The sequence below is a fragment of the Oreochromis niloticus genome, linkage group LG14 (assembly GCF_001858045.2).
Source record: "Oreochromis niloticus isolate F11D_XX linkage group LG14, O_niloticus_UMD_NMBU, whole genome shotgun sequence".
In the NCBI taxonomy this organism is placed as follows: Eukaryota; Metazoa; Chordata; class Actinopteri; order Cichliformes; family Cichlidae; genus Oreochromis; species Oreochromis niloticus.
Window position 1 is genome coordinate 684,594 of NC_031979.2, and position 17,148 is coordinate 701,741.

Sequence of the window (17,148 nt, forward strand, 5' to 3'; positions counted from 1 at the left end):
ACAGCGCAAGTCACAAGAGCAGTCACCTTATATTGTGAGATAAAGACGCTACAATAACAGAAAGAAGAAAGAAAGCCTCAGAGTGTCTTCTACTGAAAACAGAGATGATTCATTCTTCAACGCTGCAATAGCTCATCCAACCAATCAGACTGCTTTTAAAGGTTGTAATGTGTACACAGTTGAACTGAGGTATTTAAAGATGAAAAGGGTTGAATATGTTTGCAAGTAGCATATTCCATTAACATTAAGTTATTTATTCACCAGGATATAGTTATATATATTACTTTGTTAGTGCAAGACATAGTATTGGATAACTCTATCCTACTGTATATTACTGTACACTATTCTTATTGTATATATTGTATATCTTATATCTATTTCATCTGTTCCTCTGTCTCTCCTGCTGCTTTGAACATGTACATGACAAAAGAATTTCCCTCGGGATAAATAAAGTTGTTCTTATTCTTATTATTCTTATTCTTATTAATTGCAGGGTACTGTAAGGATGACATTATGACTGAGGCCTTTATCCCACCTTTGAACATCACAACACATTTCTACTGTAATTTCTCTCTCACATGCGTCAGTCTTTGTTCCCCCCTCACACACTCACTGTGATGTCACCAACAGGTACTCACTAGAAAAACAAACCTCAACAGCACCATCTGCTGGACAGAAGAAGCAAATCTTTTTTTTTTTATCCTGATAGCCTTTGAAAACGTTTAGTTTGGTCCAATTTTATTTATTCAGTACCATTTTAACTGTAATTTCCACTTCCATCTGCTGTTTATATAACCTGATGTTGATATCTCTGACATCCAGAGAGTTGCTGTGCAAAAGCAAATGGCTGGTGGGGCTCAAGTGCCTGTTGGCTGTGGGCATTCAAAGCTATTTCACACACAGCACTGAAAACATCAGTCCACGCTCACTTCCTGTGGGTCTCACTCCAGTCTCATTTCTTTAGCAGTTCATCGAGCTGCATCTGAAAGTGAAGAGCAGATCTTAGTCTGGATCTGGGTGCCTCCATCCTCTCAGACTGGCTGCATCATCAGTTGTCTTGCAGTTGTGCTTCTAAAGCTGGTGCACAGGTGTCCACAGCAGAGATGATGAAAACACTTCTCTACACATAAATATGTGTTAGTGGCAGATTGTGGAACAGCCCCTCTGTGTTGGCTCCAACAGGTCATGGAAGTGACTACTTTTTGTAGTGGTGTTGATTGTATACCCTGATATAGACACACATATGTGGTGGTGATAAGTCTTTTAAACCCTGTTTTGAAAAATGTTGTGTTCTTTGTGCCTGCCTTAGGTACCTTCCTTTGCAGCTCACTCCACTCTGCAGTTTGGGTTAGCTCTAAAACGTTTGCTTTAGCTGCAAACTTCCCCACATACCCAGACTGCCTCAGAGCTGTTACAAGGTACGCTGTTGCCTTGGTGTTTGTTTCGACCATATTTCCTATGTAGTTGTCAGTTAGTGTGTCTGTGTGCAGATAGTTTACAGGAGATAAATCGTTTAGTGTTCATCAGAGGAATTTCCCAGGAAAAGAGCTCGCAGACAAACTGGATCTTGTTTATATCAAATGCAAAAGCCAGATTAGTCGGTTTGCTGTGTTTTTTTGACTGCATAAAGAGAATATTTAGAAATAAAGACATATTTGAACAGGAAGACTTTGCTCCTCCATCCTGCCAAGGCAGCATGAGAAGCTGTAGGCACAGTGCAGTTGGATGTTTTCCTTCCTCTTCAGCCCCAGATGTCCGTTGCAGAGGAGAGCTTTACATCCCTCTTATCTCTGAGTCATTAACTGATAAAAACTCCATGTAGCAGTGAGTGCGCATAACATCGCTGTGTCACAAAAACACAGGCAACTACAATGCTCCTATTGACGAGGAAGCCTGCTCTCAAAATTCTCTGTAAGTGCCGGGCCCGATTAAAAGCCACTGTGTTAATATGGAAAGTGTTGACTCTCCTCGCCTCTTGCCTGTTCCAGTGAAAACCATTTCCCACGATATACAATATGTACAGTATATTGGATGTCGTGCTTAAATGTTGTTTGCAGTGATCAGTGTGCCTGATCAGTTACTTTGAAATTTAAATTTATCATCTAAATGGTTTAAGTTTCGTGGTAATGCTTACATCACACACCTGCATGCAGGGTACCTGTGCAGAGCGAGTCATTAGTAAAACAATTCTACTTTTACAGAAACAAGTACATGTAGTTCGTTCAGGCTACATAACCTGCGGCGAAGTTTTCCTGTTATATCAATAGTAGGCTGTCTCTCGTGGAGGCAAAATAATAGGTGCAGTTTTCAATCAACAGCAGTACTTGGCAGTTACAGTAAACCCGCAAGCTGCTGCAGAAAGAGATGCAAAATGATCCGGCAACATGTCAGAGACGCCTTTCATGCGTCAGTTCTGGGGCCGTGTGGCTGTTCATGTGTGCTTCCACATTTTTACTGCTGCAGCTAATTGTTAATAAGTTGTTATTTGTTACTTTACAGATATTTATAGCTGGGACTAAAATGTATCATTTTGTAATTAAAAGAAAGAGTTTTGAGATTGAAAACAAAGCATCTCTAAAACATCGCTTCAATGAACCCAGAACACAGACCTACATCTTGAGTTTTTATTTTTTAAATGGTTGTGCTTCGTACATCATGTATGGAGCCTGCATCTGATCTTAGCACCACACTTGGATCTTTTATGAAACCAGACCTGCCTTTCTTTTCTTGTCTTAAAGGAGTTCTTACATGTGTCTTCATACTACACTCTACATCACACATATTGGTCAAGATGGTAAGTAAGACAAAATGTACCTGTTAGGGTGATTAATCACATTTACTTGCTAATGCTATCTCTGTTTCCACAAATGTGCAGTGATCTCAGAACAGTGAAAGCAGAGCCACTAGCAGTTTATGTAGCATGCTAGTCTTCAAACACCAGGCGTTTGCCCACAATGCAAAAAGGTGCTAGCCTCTCAGCTTGAGAACATCAAGTAATTGCTGACGGCACAGTTGGGATGCTAGCCTGGTACAGCTTTCAGTGCAATCAGAGGCAAGCAGAGCCTGCTTCCACACACACTGCTCAGCTGCAGTGACAAGATGTAGTAATTTAAAGGTTGTTTGCAAGCAGGTAATGAGAGAAACTTTACCACAGAATGAAATAGCAAGTGATTCAAAACCTACCTTACTGTTGTAGGTTTTGATGTCTTTTTTAAGATTTCACTAAGCAAGCACTGCTTTCCTTGCTTGCCCTGACAGAACACCACTGGTTTAATATATAAAATGTAAAAAAGAAGAATGACATGAACTTGAGTGAATTATTTATGTCTCACAATGACGAGATGAAACCAAACCTTTTAAATGTTTTGGGGGTTTTGGCTTAAAAGGGAATTATTGTTCTTCTTCTTTTGTCATTATGTACTGTACAGTGGTAGCTGTGAAAGCCCCACCCATCTGCTATTCAAACTATTTCAAACGATAATTTACCTGGCTTTTAGCACTGGTGAGCAGTGTTTACTCCTTTAAGCATTGACAATCCTACAAAAACAATTTAAATCCTCCTACTGTTTTTGCTAATAGACTGTTGTAAACATACTTTTCAACAGGACACAGAAAGGTTCAACTTTCAGAGCTCATCACAGCACAGAAACAGCTTTAGTGAAGGTTACAAATGATCTTCTTATGGCCTCTGACAGTGGACTCATCTCTGTGCTTGTCCTGCTAGACCTCAGTGCTGCGTTCGATACTGTCGACCATAATATCCTATTAGAGCGATTAGAACATGCTGTAGGTATTACAGGTACTGTGCTGCAGTGGTTTGTATCATATCTATCTAATAGACTCCAATTTGTACATGTAAATGGAGAGTCCTCTTCACACACTAAGGTCAATTATGGTGTTCCACAGGGTTCAGTGCTAGGACCAATTCTGTTTACATTATACATGCTTCCCTTAGGCAGCATCATTAGAAGACATAGCATACATTTTCACTGCTATGCAGATGACACGCAGCTCTATCTATCCATGAAGCCAGGTAACACACACCAATGAGTTAAACTGCAGGAATGTCTTAAAGACATAAAGACCTGGATGGCTGCTAACTTTCTGCTTCTTAATTCAGATCAAACTGAGGTTATTGTACTCGGCCCTGAAAATCTTAGAAATATGGTATCTAAGCAGATTCTTACTCTGGATGGCATTACCTTGGCCTCCAGTAACACTGTGAGGAACCTTGGAGTCATTTTTGACCAGGACATGTCCTTCAATGTACATATTAAACAAATATGTAAGACTGCTTTCTTCCATTTGTGCAACATCTCTAAAATTAGAAATATCCTGTCTCAGAGTGATGCTGAAAAACTAGTTCATGCATTTATTACTTCCAGGCTGGACTACTGTAATTCTTTATTATCAGGATGTCCTAAAAACTCCCTGAAAAGCCTTCAGCTGATCCAAAATGCTGCAGCCACAGTCCTGACAGGGACTAGAAAGAGAGAGCAGATTTCTCCTGTTTTGGCTTCCCTTCACTGGCTTCCTGTTAAATCCAGAATTCAAAATCCTGCTCCTCACATACAAGGTCTTAAATAATCAGGCCCCATCTTATCTTAATGACCTTGTAGTACCATATCACCCTATTAGAGCACTTCGCTCTCACACTGCAGGCTTACTTGTTGTTCCTAGAGTATTTAAAAGTAGAATGGGAGGCAGAGCCTTCAGTTTTCAGGCCCCTCTTCTGTAGAACCAGCTTCCAGTTTGGATTCGGGAGACAGACACTATCTCTACTTTCAAGATTAGGCTTCAAACTTTCCTTTTTGCTAAAGCATATAGTTAGGGCTGGACCAGGTGACCCTGAATCCTCCCTTAGTTATGCTGCAATAGACGTAGGCTGCCGGGGATTCCCATGATGCACTGGGTGTTTCTTCTTCACTCACTATGTGTTAACAGACCTCTCTGCATCGAATCATATCTGTTATTAATCTCTGTCTCTCTTCCACAGCATGTCTTTATCCTGTTTTCCTTCTCTCACCCCAACCGGTCGCAGCAGATGGCCCCGCCCCTCCCTGAGCCTGGTTCTGCCGGAGGTTTCTTCCTGTTAAAAGGGAGTTTTTCCTTCCCACTGTCGCCAAAGTGCTTGCTCATAGGGGGTCATATGATTGTTGGGTTTTTCTCTGTATGTATTATTGTAGGATCTAAACGTATACTTAAACATAGGTCTCAGAGGGTAAACTATGGGGCTCCATCAAGGCCCAGTAGGAAGACAGATTTGCACTGCTCGTGCTTCTGGTCTCTAATTTTCTTTTCAATGAAACAGGTGGAAAAGTTGTAAAAGTAACAAGTTGAAAGTATCAGTCAAAACTGAGCTGAATCTAATGGAAAACTAAAACACTGTCAGTACAAATGCAAATTTGAAATCCTTATTCAGGCAATGAGAAAAGCTTTACATATTTGAAATGTTGCTTTAATGTCGGGCACTTTCTGCTGTGCAGAACAGTGGACAGTGTGCGCTTCCTTAGTGTGGCTAACGTTGGTATTATTGTGTGCAGAATGTGGTTCCAGTCACGTGGTTATTTATCAGGACACTCAGCTGCCACCCACATAACAAATCTTCATTTTCTACATCTAAGTACTGCAGGACCACACTGGTTAGCGGGCTTGTCACAATTCTTACTTCACATTTTTCTTTCTTACACCTTTCTGTCACCCATGGGGGGCGGTGGGGGTCAGTCATATGTTGGGGCTGCAATGATTAGAAAGTCATAGATGTAAGCATTTAAATGGATCTGTGCAACGTATAAGCAGAGTCTTTTGTTGGGCCAACAAAGACTTTTTCGAAGCTGCTCCTCTTGAAAAGACTTGTATAAGCTGGCTTTATTATAACGTTGTGGTCAGGTGTTCTTCACCTGTGAAGAGAGGCCGGCTCTACCACAGAACAGGCTAAAGCAGCATCATAGTTTTTGGTGGATAATACTGGAGCTTTAAGGGCAGCCCAGCACTGGGGCACCAAGTACAGCTGCTGTCACCACATAAAGTCACACTGTGTGTAAGACTGTGACACAGACCTGTGCATCCAGAAACATTTACTGTGTCAGATATTAAACGTTGCAGTGATCACAGTGAACATTCAGAAGCAGCGCTGGTGTCTCTGAGCATCCACCTGAGGACTGCATGCAAATCCAAGCCGGCAGAAGTTGAGCTGCTTTAATGTTTAGCTAGTTTATCTGACTGGTGTCTGTGTGATTATGAAGTCATGCACATCAAATGTAACCAGGTTTATCCTGTAAACATCACACAGTATGGGCAAATTTTCATTGACAATTAATGAACTGCCAGCGTCCCAATCATACGGCAGAGCACAAAAAGTTAGATGTGATCTCAGCGCCAGACACAAAAAGTTTAGCAGAGCATGCCTCTAAGGTATCCTTCTCCTTTTAAACACCAGGTCTAGACCACTCAGTGTTTTATACAAACACAATGAAGGCTTCACACAAAAAAGGTGTCATTATTTTTCAGTTAATTGTCTCAGGAAGCCCCGACCATGTATCAGCAGGTGGACATGTTAATCTTCAAATCGCAGGATTGCATCACACACCTGCAGCTAGAAATGAAGAGCAAAAAGAAAATGTGGAAATAACATATCCTCTGGAACTGTGCTGATGACAAATGGCTGAGGGGAGGAGCGACTGAGCTGCTTTACAGCCTCTCTCACTCCCATGCTCCTGATGCTTCCTGCCCCTAATCTTGACTACAGATGCAAATAGTCTAAAAAACGTCCCCACCAAACATTTGCATTTAAACAAATAGATAAAGGTCATTTTGAAAAGCTGCCTCCTCATGGTTGCAGTGTGAGGTGGCATGTTCCATGTGTCCCTGCCCTCCTCACAGCCTGATTAAAGCTCCTATTGCAGCACGCCACTCAGTATGGTGCTGCACTCCTGGATCTAGCTACTACAGCCAAATACAGCAGGGGGAGAACAGAAAGGCCTCTGTGTGTGTGTGTGTGTGTGCATCAACAGCATCATGGACACAGGTAAGCGTGTTATTATTATGCTATTTTATACGTAACGGAAATATTGAAAAATGTTTGGTTTTACTTTTACAGTGTATGTCGGTTTTTTAGGGGTTTGTCTAGTTTTGTGTGACGGAGGCTTTTATTTGAGTGTAGTGGGAAAAGTTTCCTAAAAATGTCCGTTTGCTGTGCTGATATTGATGAAGCTGCCCGTGCGTGACACGTATCAACGAAGATTAAATGTCTACTTTTAAGAAAACTCTACAGATGTTGATTACGACCACGAGGAGGTCATTTCTGAACGTTTTAAGGTCATTTCCAAAAGGAAAAAACAACCTCCTCCAAAGAAGAGTCGATATTTTCAAGAATCTCATGTTTGTGCAAAGTTGGGCCTTATCTAAAGGATCCATTCAAAAAGCTGGGGTCTTTTACATAAAGATTTTTGCATGCAATTTCCGTTTGCATAGTAAAGTTTGCATTTTCATTGAGTTTCTACCTCTGCTTCCCAGGAATGTGACCAAATCACACCAACACACACGTGAGATTTGTAGAGGACTATTTAATATATGACACAATGTGCCACCGTGATGCTCGCTGGCATCGGCTGCCTATTCACTCGTGGCGTTTCTTTTTTCCAGAGGGCTACCACCTAAGCCCTCTGGAGTGTTTGCTTATGGTGAGGTTTTGGGAAGAGTTTGTAGTTAATTGCCTCTTTTTAGCAGTCCATTTGCATTGACCAAACCAAAGGCAATTTCCATGACATTTACACACCAATCCCAAAGAGTCATTCGCCTATATGCATAAAACTGTGAAGCATTCAAATGACCACACATTTGTGGGAATGGATGAAAATTTGTATGAAGTTGTGTTACAAGTCGAGCTGCATCACTCATGTCTGCACGTCTGTGCTCTGTCTGTCTGCAGAATATTCTAAGAGAGTGTACCAGGGCGTCCGAGTGAAGCACACGGTCAAAGACCTGCTGGCAGAGAAGAGGTCCCGGCAGACAAACGGACCCAGATACAGCGTGAGCACCACATCTTCTAAACCGCCTGTCTCTCCCGCCTTTATTTTCCTCTATCAAACCAAACGGCACGGCTGGCGTTCTCTTAGCGGCACAACTGGGAGGTTTCCTGAAAACAAAAAATCTCCTCCTCTTGTTTACATTGAGGCTCATCTTTGTGCGCTAACGATCCACGGTCGATCCTTTGACCACCTGTACCTCGCTTGCAAAGCCATTCTGTAAATAGCCGAGCACTGTGCGTGTAGAAAGAGACACGAAGCACAAAAACTCATCCTAACCTCACAAAGGAGCTCTAATACAATCCCTGCAATGCTGTGGGCCATGATCTTCCCAAAAAAAGTCCACAAAAAGGTGGAGGTGGAGGCAGGGTGGGGGGATTTGAGGTGGACAGGTAGCACAGAGAAACAGAAGAAAGGGCCCGTGCAGGAGGCTGCCTATGCAAAGTTTGATCCGTGCACACCTGCCAGCCGATATTGTCCTGCGCCGTGATCAGGCCACAGACAAACCTCCTATTGTTGTCTCAGACACACACTTTCTCTCACACACGCACACAGAGAAATCAGGCTGTGCTTCTGTGCTTTAGACGCCTGCTCGCACACGCAAGACTGCCTTTTTATTTTCCACAAACCGCCTGTCAAAAGGCTTTTACAGGACACTGTTTGTTTTCTGTGCTGGCACGTCCACTCCATACACTCGCTGATGGCTCGAGCAATGGAGGAATTATGTCAGAGAACATTAGAAGATGCCAGCAGACGTTTCCTGTATCTCCTCCAGTGCGGTGCTCATTATAACATTTTTGGCACAGGTGTACTTTTGTGTGTGGGGTGGGGGTGGGGGTAAATTCCTAGCACGTAGGCTGACATTATCACAGACAGAAATTCACTCTGTCACTGGTTATTAAACCCTTTGTGTGGAGGCAGAGCTGCCATAAAAGATTAAAAGTTTAGTTTCATTTGATGCTAAAGGACAGGTCGTTAACAACAACAAGAAACTAACAGGAGTATTTAGTCTCAATCAGAGCCGAGATGCTGTTTAGATTCTGTTGCAGACATCCTGTGACAGCAGAAGAAGGCGAGGAATATTCTGGATTTTATTTAACGTCAGCAAATTTTCAATCAAAACTGAAAATGGTTCCTCACAAAGTAATCAAAACAAATCAAAGCTATTATTGAAAAGTGGTGAAGAGCAGCTCTGCTTCATGGGGCATCGTCTCAGAAACAAACGACCTTAATTTAACGAGCTCCACATGCAAGCTGTGTGACTGCAGCACACACAGCCACAAATGGGTTTCTGACAGACTGTATGCTTTTGTCAGGGCTCAGTGAATCGACAGCAGCTCGAGAAGCTATCTTCTTGCTTTTATTACTTCCCTTAAATTTGAATAACAAGCTAACACCTGTGGCATCATTCCAGTCGGTCAGCATTTTCACATGATTGGAGCGCCACTTTTTTGATATTACAAATTGAATCAAGCAAAGTCTGCGAGCGACGTGGGTTGTGCACGTCATACATGTGTAACATGGCTCGCTCTGCTCACGTCTACCAAACGCTCTTCAGTCTGGCCTCGTCTTTAAGCTCCCCCACGCTCACAGCCACTCCAGCATCCACCCGTAGGCCACATTTACTCGTCACTTATATGTACATTAGCATACTTGTGGGGAGTGATGAGTTTTATGACTTCCTTGAAAATCCCAGACTCTGATGATGATGGTAATAAATCATTTCAAACATAAGTTGTCTGACGGGAAAAAGTTCAACACACCTTTGTTTCATTTAATATAGCTGAGCAACCGTTGGCATGCTTTAGATAATCACCACCACCAATAATCCACCAAATCTTCATGATAATAATAATAATCCTTATGCGCACTATCATCTCTGTAAACTAACGTTTGGCTACTTTTTGTTACAACATTTATCTGTTAGCCTTAGCTCACCAAATCGCCTGTCCACGTTGGATTTAAGCATTTTTCTTGAACCTGACTCATTCATTTATGAATTTTAATCCATCACTCTTGGTTAACTATTTATTTCAATAGTTGTCCATTACCTTTGGCTAACCAGCTCAGGTGCTAGAACGTGGTCGGTGTGTAGTCCCTGAGTCACAGTTGTTTGGGGAGCAGTTGGTCTTTAATCCCACGAACTTTATTTAACTGTGGACTCTATAGCTTATTGTTACATGTTATGTTAGCATGTACAATATACCACAGTGTGTCAGACAATAGTCTCCTTCGGAGACAATGAGGCGTGTAAAAGAATCTTAGTTGCTACCTTGGCGTTCTGTTTTCATGGTCAAATGTGGTATTATGCAATCACTGGGCCAAAAGAATACAGCATGGAGGCAGTATGACAGGCCATTGTCTGCAGGTCTACAGTCTGCTTTCAGTGTGGGCTTTACTGTGTGTTTATTAATGATGGTTGTAGAGCTAATAATGCACAGAGGCACACAGTAACTAAAGCCATTCCCGTCCTTGCGTTGGCTTGCGCTGCCTTTTATCTGGGAATAAAGGGCCATTGAAAGATAAGAGCAAACTCTGACCACAGTCTCCTCGTGTTGGGACAGCCAGACAGAAACTATAGAGATCTTACATCATTTCACATCAGCAGCTTCTCTTTTCTGACATGTTCTGTCGAGCTAGCGTGTCCAGACATGTTGCTGAGCCTGGGAACAGACATGATGCTGAAGAGATGCCGCGATGTGTACTGGGGTAAAAGCGCTAATGCTAACAAACAACACAAACTCACTCTTTGTGTGTGTGTGTGTGTGTGTTGCACGAACAACATGCAGGAGATCCTACAACACAGTGCAACAGGCTGAATAAAAAGCAAACAAGGGAACAGCAGTCAAGCAAATGAGCCAGGAAGAAATATGGATAAAGTTTATGTTTAAAGTAGGAAAATTTACACAAAACAGTTGTGCGTGTTCAATTTTAAAAATATGAAATGGGCTGTTTTAAAAATATCATTGTGTAACATATTTTGCATAGGAAGGAAGAGCTTTTCTGTGAAACAAAGCTAAATAAATCTATCATTAGTCAACGCCATCGCACAAATACGCACACTACCTGACTGTCTGAGCTTGAGCGAGCTGATTTCCATAGGCAGCCTTCAGAGATGCACTGAGCCATACCTGGGCCACATGAGGAAGTCTTGGCACTGGCAAATCACATTCAAATTTAACCCTCAAAATTTGCGTGCGTCCCAGCCGACATGGGCTTAATATCAACTCTTTCATGTTAGCAATATGCAAACCAGAGATCCTGTCAAACCTTGTCCTCTGTGTCCCTGCTGTGCAACTCTCTGACACGAATCTGTGTCTGCTTTTAGAGCAGAAACAAACTGCAGTGCAGGTCAACAACATCCAAAGGCAACCGGGTTCTTCCGAGCCCCTAGTGACAAGCACACCAAAGCTGACACTGCAAACAGTGCCACATCATAAATGGTGAACACTGGATACCAGTGATGCAGTTCCACCAACAGCGTGACTCCAGACTTTAAAATCCTGTCAGATAAACACTTATGTAATATTTCACATTGGTGCTCTAACTGTGGTGAAGGCTCAACAGTATGTGAGTCCTTTAATGTTACACAGAGAGTAAGAGATCTTACTTTATTTGCAGCTTTGTTTATTCGTACGATTCTTGTTTAACTCTCTGAAAGGTTTCTGGATTCATCTAATCGTCTATAATAAAAATACTTTTTGGCCTAAGTCGGCCAATCTGACCATAACTCTGTGTTTTGGGCAAAGGTGGGGTTCAGTGAGAACACGAACTACACACTCTGGGTTAGGCTTACGGTTGGGGTTGTCACAAGTGTGGAATTAATGGATGAAAGGGGCTGTTAACATGTTTCATGCTGGTAATACCACAGTTAGGTTGAAACTAAAAGCAAAGGCCTCACAGCACAGTCGTAATAATGAGTGTGAAATTTGTTTCGCTTTCCTTTTGTCGTATCCGACTGGCTGGAGTTGAAATTTGAGCAGTTATTGACTCAGGCTTACAGTAAGGGCTTAAACATTAAGCCAGTGACGGATCCCTGCAAACATGCTGTCCAGCGTCTATCTCAGGCTCCTTGTTGCATCTTAGATATCACGTGGAGACGGGTTATAAATAGAAGCATTTAAGTGGTTTTGGTCCAGCTGCAAATTCATACAAGGCTGATCTGAGCAATCGCCTTTAGCATCAGAGAAAATCAAGACCAAATACACATTTGTGTTGTAGGATGATGTTTTGTCCTTCTTTCTTCATCCATTATCCTGCGACACGTCTGTTTTTGGGTTTTTTGCCAGCTCTTATGTTTCAGGGCCAACAACCATCTGTTTATAAACAACAACATTTACTTCTAAGATAAAACTGTTCCTGTAACAGTGTTTGCTGTTACAGGAATCATTTTCAACAAAGAAGACAAGTATCGGTGGAACTGTAGCTCCATAAATCATATATAAGTAAAACCTGACATGTGCTGTCTCTGTTTCCGCAGGGAGGATCAACCACTCCACCATCATTTGTCCAGATGCCAGGTGAGCCATCCTCTGACGCGTTACTCTGCCCCTGAGACAGAGCAGGGTGTCTATAATCAATGAGTAATAATAATAAAGTGATTTCTGCTGCTCCACTTCAGGTGCCCACATGCTGCCCAGCTACTATGGCATAAGAGGACGTTCCTTCATCTCTGACTCAGATTTCTGCCCATCCACCAAGCAGTTCTCCCCTGATGTCTATTCCTCCACCCTTGGGGGTAAGCCCCTAGGCTGTGAGCCCTCCACCATGAGCAGCTACTCCTCGCTCATAGACAGCTACTACCCAGAAACCTTTGGTGACTACCGCAGCGCCGCCACCTTCTCCAGCTCTGGCGGGTCCTTCCTGCCCTCGTCAGCACTGTCCTCCCTGCTGCCACCCTTCGGTGGAGAGTCCTCGCATTTATTTCTGGTATGAATCAGAGTGACAGTGACACGCTGACAAAACAAAGTGCATGTTCAGAATTACCGTCATGGATTTAAAAATGGCAACAAATAAGTTTAGTGTACCTTTTTAGTTACTGTGAAACATAAACATATCCTCTGGGTGATGTTCACATTTTTCAAGTGTCACCCAGCTGACTAACAGCTACAAATATTCCTGCAGGTTTCTGTGTGTATGCAGCACTGATCATAATCTCTGCATGCCTGGTATTTTCAGTATAAAGTTCCTGTTGTTCTTCCTTCACAGCTGAAAAAGGAAAGTTTAGAAGCTGTCTGCTTTATTTGCCAAACTGAGACCTCCGTAGTCTCATATTAGCTTCAGATCAACTTTGTCAGTGCAGACTGATTCCCCATCAGCTCCACTTATGTTCAGTCTGAACAGGATAATCGAGACTTGCTGGGAAAAACGTTTCTCTGTTTTGAAGAAAAATCAGTAACTTTGTTCTGACAAGCTAATCTGTTAACATGGCGAGGCACACGATGCTGCTGAGTGTAAGAAAACTCAGCGATCAAGCACTCGAGGATTTCAACGATACCAAGCTTCAGTAAAGAGCAGGAACACACTGAGACAAGGAGAACTGAAAGAATCAAGTTCTATTATTTATTTCATGTATTTGGACTTGCTACTACTACATTTAATTTAGTTACTTTAGTTACTAGTGAGATTACATTTTTTAAAATCCAATCTACACAACAGGTCTGACGTTGTTAAAGAGAACACTAATGTGCTAATGTGTAAACAACAAGAGGCTCTGTTAGTGTCTGAGCTGTGAGTCATTTCATGCTTTCACTTTAAATAACTGTTGGCCGAGGTAACACTGTCTAATATTCCATATGCAAAATTTCTTTCCTTCATCGTTGGTGTCGACCCCCTGGGATTTATGTGTTCACGGAGGTCAGGGGTTAGGAACTGCTGCTCTGCAAGGCCAGTTTGCTTTGACACTTCAGCTGATAGTACTCGATTACAGTGAAGGACATTCTTCTCGTATTGGAGCATTTGTGAATTGTCACTCTTTCCATCGCAGTTTCAGATGAAAAAAGGTTATTTTTTATGTGAAGTTTTTGTTTGACAGCATGTACTGGTCACTGACTGCACAGCTAGAGCCAAGAGCATTCAGTGCAGGACAGTTATGCTAACTGTGCACTGCTGTTTAAAGAAAACTCTAAAATATAACAAGACTAACAAGGACATTTAATAAGTGGAATTATTGATAATCTTATGAAAAGTTGTTGCGGAGCTATTTGGACCCTAAAGTCAAACTTTTAGCAGCTGTCACAGAGGCGGCGTGGCTCCGACGACAGTCCTTCATAGTACACCTGCCTGCTCATCATCCTAACTGCACTTCTGATGGCGTATATGGAAGTTTTTAGAGTGAAAAACAGACATGCTCCATGTTCAGCCACATTTGCAGTTGGTGCTCTGATGTTAAATATTTATACATCATTGTACGGTGTGGGCTGTTTGCCTCGACTGGACTGCACAGAGGAAGACATTCCAGAAAACCCCAAACCAAAACTGTATTCATGGATAGATCACAAATACGCTTTAGTTACTGGGATCCATTTAAAGCCTGAGTTCTAGAACGATTGAGTTTTGCATGTCCACATAGGCGTTCAGATGTGCTCGCAGGGCAGGAAAGTGAAACAAACGTAGTGAAGGAAATAATGCAACACTACAGGAAACGCTGTCATTACAAAAGGTCTGCTGTGATGTTGGGGACTTTGCACTATCTGATGAGGAAATAAATGACTGATTCATCCTGTCCTCTGCTGTCTTCCTGCTCCAGAGAGACTCGTGGGAGCAGTCTGAGCCAGTATCCCAGGTGGAGGCTCTCTGTCAGGACAACCTGGCCTCCGTCAGCGTCCCACCCTCCATGCCCAGCCCCGAACCTCCAGGGAGCCCCTCCCAGTACCGCTCCCCGAGCCGAAGCTCCTCCCTGGGCCCCGTCTCCAGCAGCCAGCCCTACACTCTGCACTCTCTGGAGGATGTCCACTATCACCCTTTAACCTCCACCAGCACTTACCCCACCACACCCTCCTCCTCCTCCTTCCCCTGCCCTCCCTACATGAGCAGCCCTGTCACCGATCTGGTGACCAAGATGGTGACGGAGGAGGCGGCCGACGGCCACGGCAGCCTAACCCCCGGTGCCGAAGCTCATTCCTCCTGGGCTAAGGAAGAGGGGGTGAGCGCCTGGTCGCCCTATGAGATTCGGAGGGCCTACTGACTGAATTCAGAAGATTCAGACGTTTTTACAGACACTGATGAACTCAACACTCTGCTGTAAATCCTCGGGGAGGGTTTTCCATGAAAATTTCAATGTCAATTTGCTAAAAATATTCAAGTTTTAAAGTGTCCCTGTTGTGCTCATTCACTGTATGCGTTGCACTTTGTGCTGCAGCTCTTCATTTCACCCTCTGTTGGAAACACGCTGTGTTAGCTGCTGTCTCTGTGAGACCCTTCAAAAGCATCTGGGTGTGATGAAAGCAAGACAGTGCTGAATGCTCTAAACTGTGGGGTCGGAGCTGCTCGATGAACAATGTGGTTAAACCATTTCTTAATTACTCCAAGCATCTTTTTTGCTGCTGGCTAAAGCATCTGAGCATATCCGACAATATATACATCAAGAAATATGACTGTACCCTCGTATCTGTCAACCAACACATTTATCTGTAGGATAGTAAAGCTTAGCCACATTTCTGCACACTTTGCTGGCACTAAAGGGGAGAGGCCCAGGTGGCTGAGGTCGGGGGGAATGCAAGGCTTCTCATTCAAACTCGCTCCAAGTGTCACATGGTGACATAGATTAGCCCCAGAAAAAAGAAGTGATGAGGTTCATTTTGAAAACCACATGAATAGAAAAGCCAGATAGGTGACACAAAAGGGGCACTTTAACATGTTGGTGGCCTCATTCTACCGAAGGTCCAGTCTGACTATAGAATAGCACCATTTCTTTTTTTTACCACTATTTCCCGTACGGTGTGGACGTGATCACAAAGCATAACTTAACTTATAAGGCTGGAATAAAGAGCGTATACCAAAGCAAGGATACTGACTTTGATAGCGTATATTCTGAGGATTTTGTTTTTTCATAATGTGTGAACATGCTACATCTTAATCATTGTACCCTGAAGGTTCCTGTAACTTCAGGCTGTAACTGTCATTAAACTGCAGTCTGCTGCCATTTTTAAGACCCTGCTGAGTGTGGTGCTTGAATGGAGAGGTTGTCTGGATTCACTGGGACTAACAGGAGTGAAGCAATTGTGATGCTTCCCTTCTTTTCAGGTTTATTTATATAACTTCAAAACACATTGACAGTCACCTTAAGACACTTTATACTGTAAGGTAATTACCCTACAGTATTCTGGAGAAAGCCCAAACGACTCCCGTAGGGGGCATGAGGGAAGGATAAATAGCCTTTTAACAGGAAGAAAGGCTGATGTGACGAGACGGGCTTGAGGGCAAAGAGAAAAGAAGAAAGCGAGTGAAGGCAGACAGGGTCAAAGGGACAGAGAAGACTGAAATGTGGGATATAAACACAAAGAGAGAGGCGTCATCACGGTGTATCACATGAGGTCTTTCGGCAGTCTGAGCCTATAGCAGCATCATTAAGCAATGCTTCAGGGTCACCTTCATCAAAATGGAAAGTTTTGATCCTAAAATCCTAAAAGTACAGAACATGTCAGTCTCCAACACACCAACAGGAAAGGAGTCTGATAGAGGAAAGCTCTGCCCCCCATTCTGAGTGAGGAGCTCTCAGACTGAAGGTAGTATGGAAATACAGCACTATGAAGTCTTTCAGATGTGATGGGGCCTTATTAATCAAGGCTTTGCAGGATTTTAAGAAAGATTTTTAAATTCCCAGTACTCTCACTGCAGCACCTGAACCCACTGAAGGCAACTTTCAGAACAACCTGATGTTAATGAATTACAGCAGTCCAGCCTAAAAATAATGCATGCATGAACTAGTGTTTTAGCATCACTTTTTTTACTGATAACGTGCAGATGAAAAATAGCAATCCTGCGTATTTGTTTAGTGCCCGTCGAAGGACACATCCAGGTCAGGAAGTTCCTCACGGTGTTGCTGGACATCAAGGTGACGCTATCCAGAGTAAACGTCTGGTTCTTTAGGAACACATAAAATAACCTCAATGTTTTTTGG

At 42.9% G+C, this 17,148-nt stretch overlaps 1 protein-coding gene across 1 annotated transcript; it reads left to right on the forward strand.

Annotated features, from left to right (window-relative positions):
• Positions 1-6,853: 6,853 nt before the first annotated feature.
• Positions 6,854-16,679, forward strand: pou2af2 (POU class 2 homeobox associating factor 2). Its single transcript, XM_005462429.4, has 5 exons — positions 6,854-7,027; positions 7,931-8,031; positions 12,508-12,547; positions 12,649-12,956; positions 14,776-16,679. Exons 1-5 carry the CDS (start codon positions 7,018-7,020, stop codon positions 15,211-15,213), a joined length of 897 nt encoding a protein of 298 aa, XP_005462486.1. The 5' UTR covers positions 6,854-7,017; the 3' UTR covers positions 15,214-16,679.
• The last annotated feature ends 469 nt before the right edge of the window (positions 16,680-17,148 follow it).

Coding starts and splice junctions, on each gene's coding strand:
- pou2af2 (XM_005462429.4), top strand. Junction 12,548..12,648: donor ATCATTTGTCCAGATGCCAG/GTGAGCCATCCT, acceptor GCTCCACTTCAG/GTGCCCACATGCTGCCCAGC. Junction 12,957..14,775: donor AGTCCTCGCATTTATTTCTG/GTATGAATCAGA, acceptor TTCCTGCTCCAG/AGAGACTCGTGGGAGCAGTC.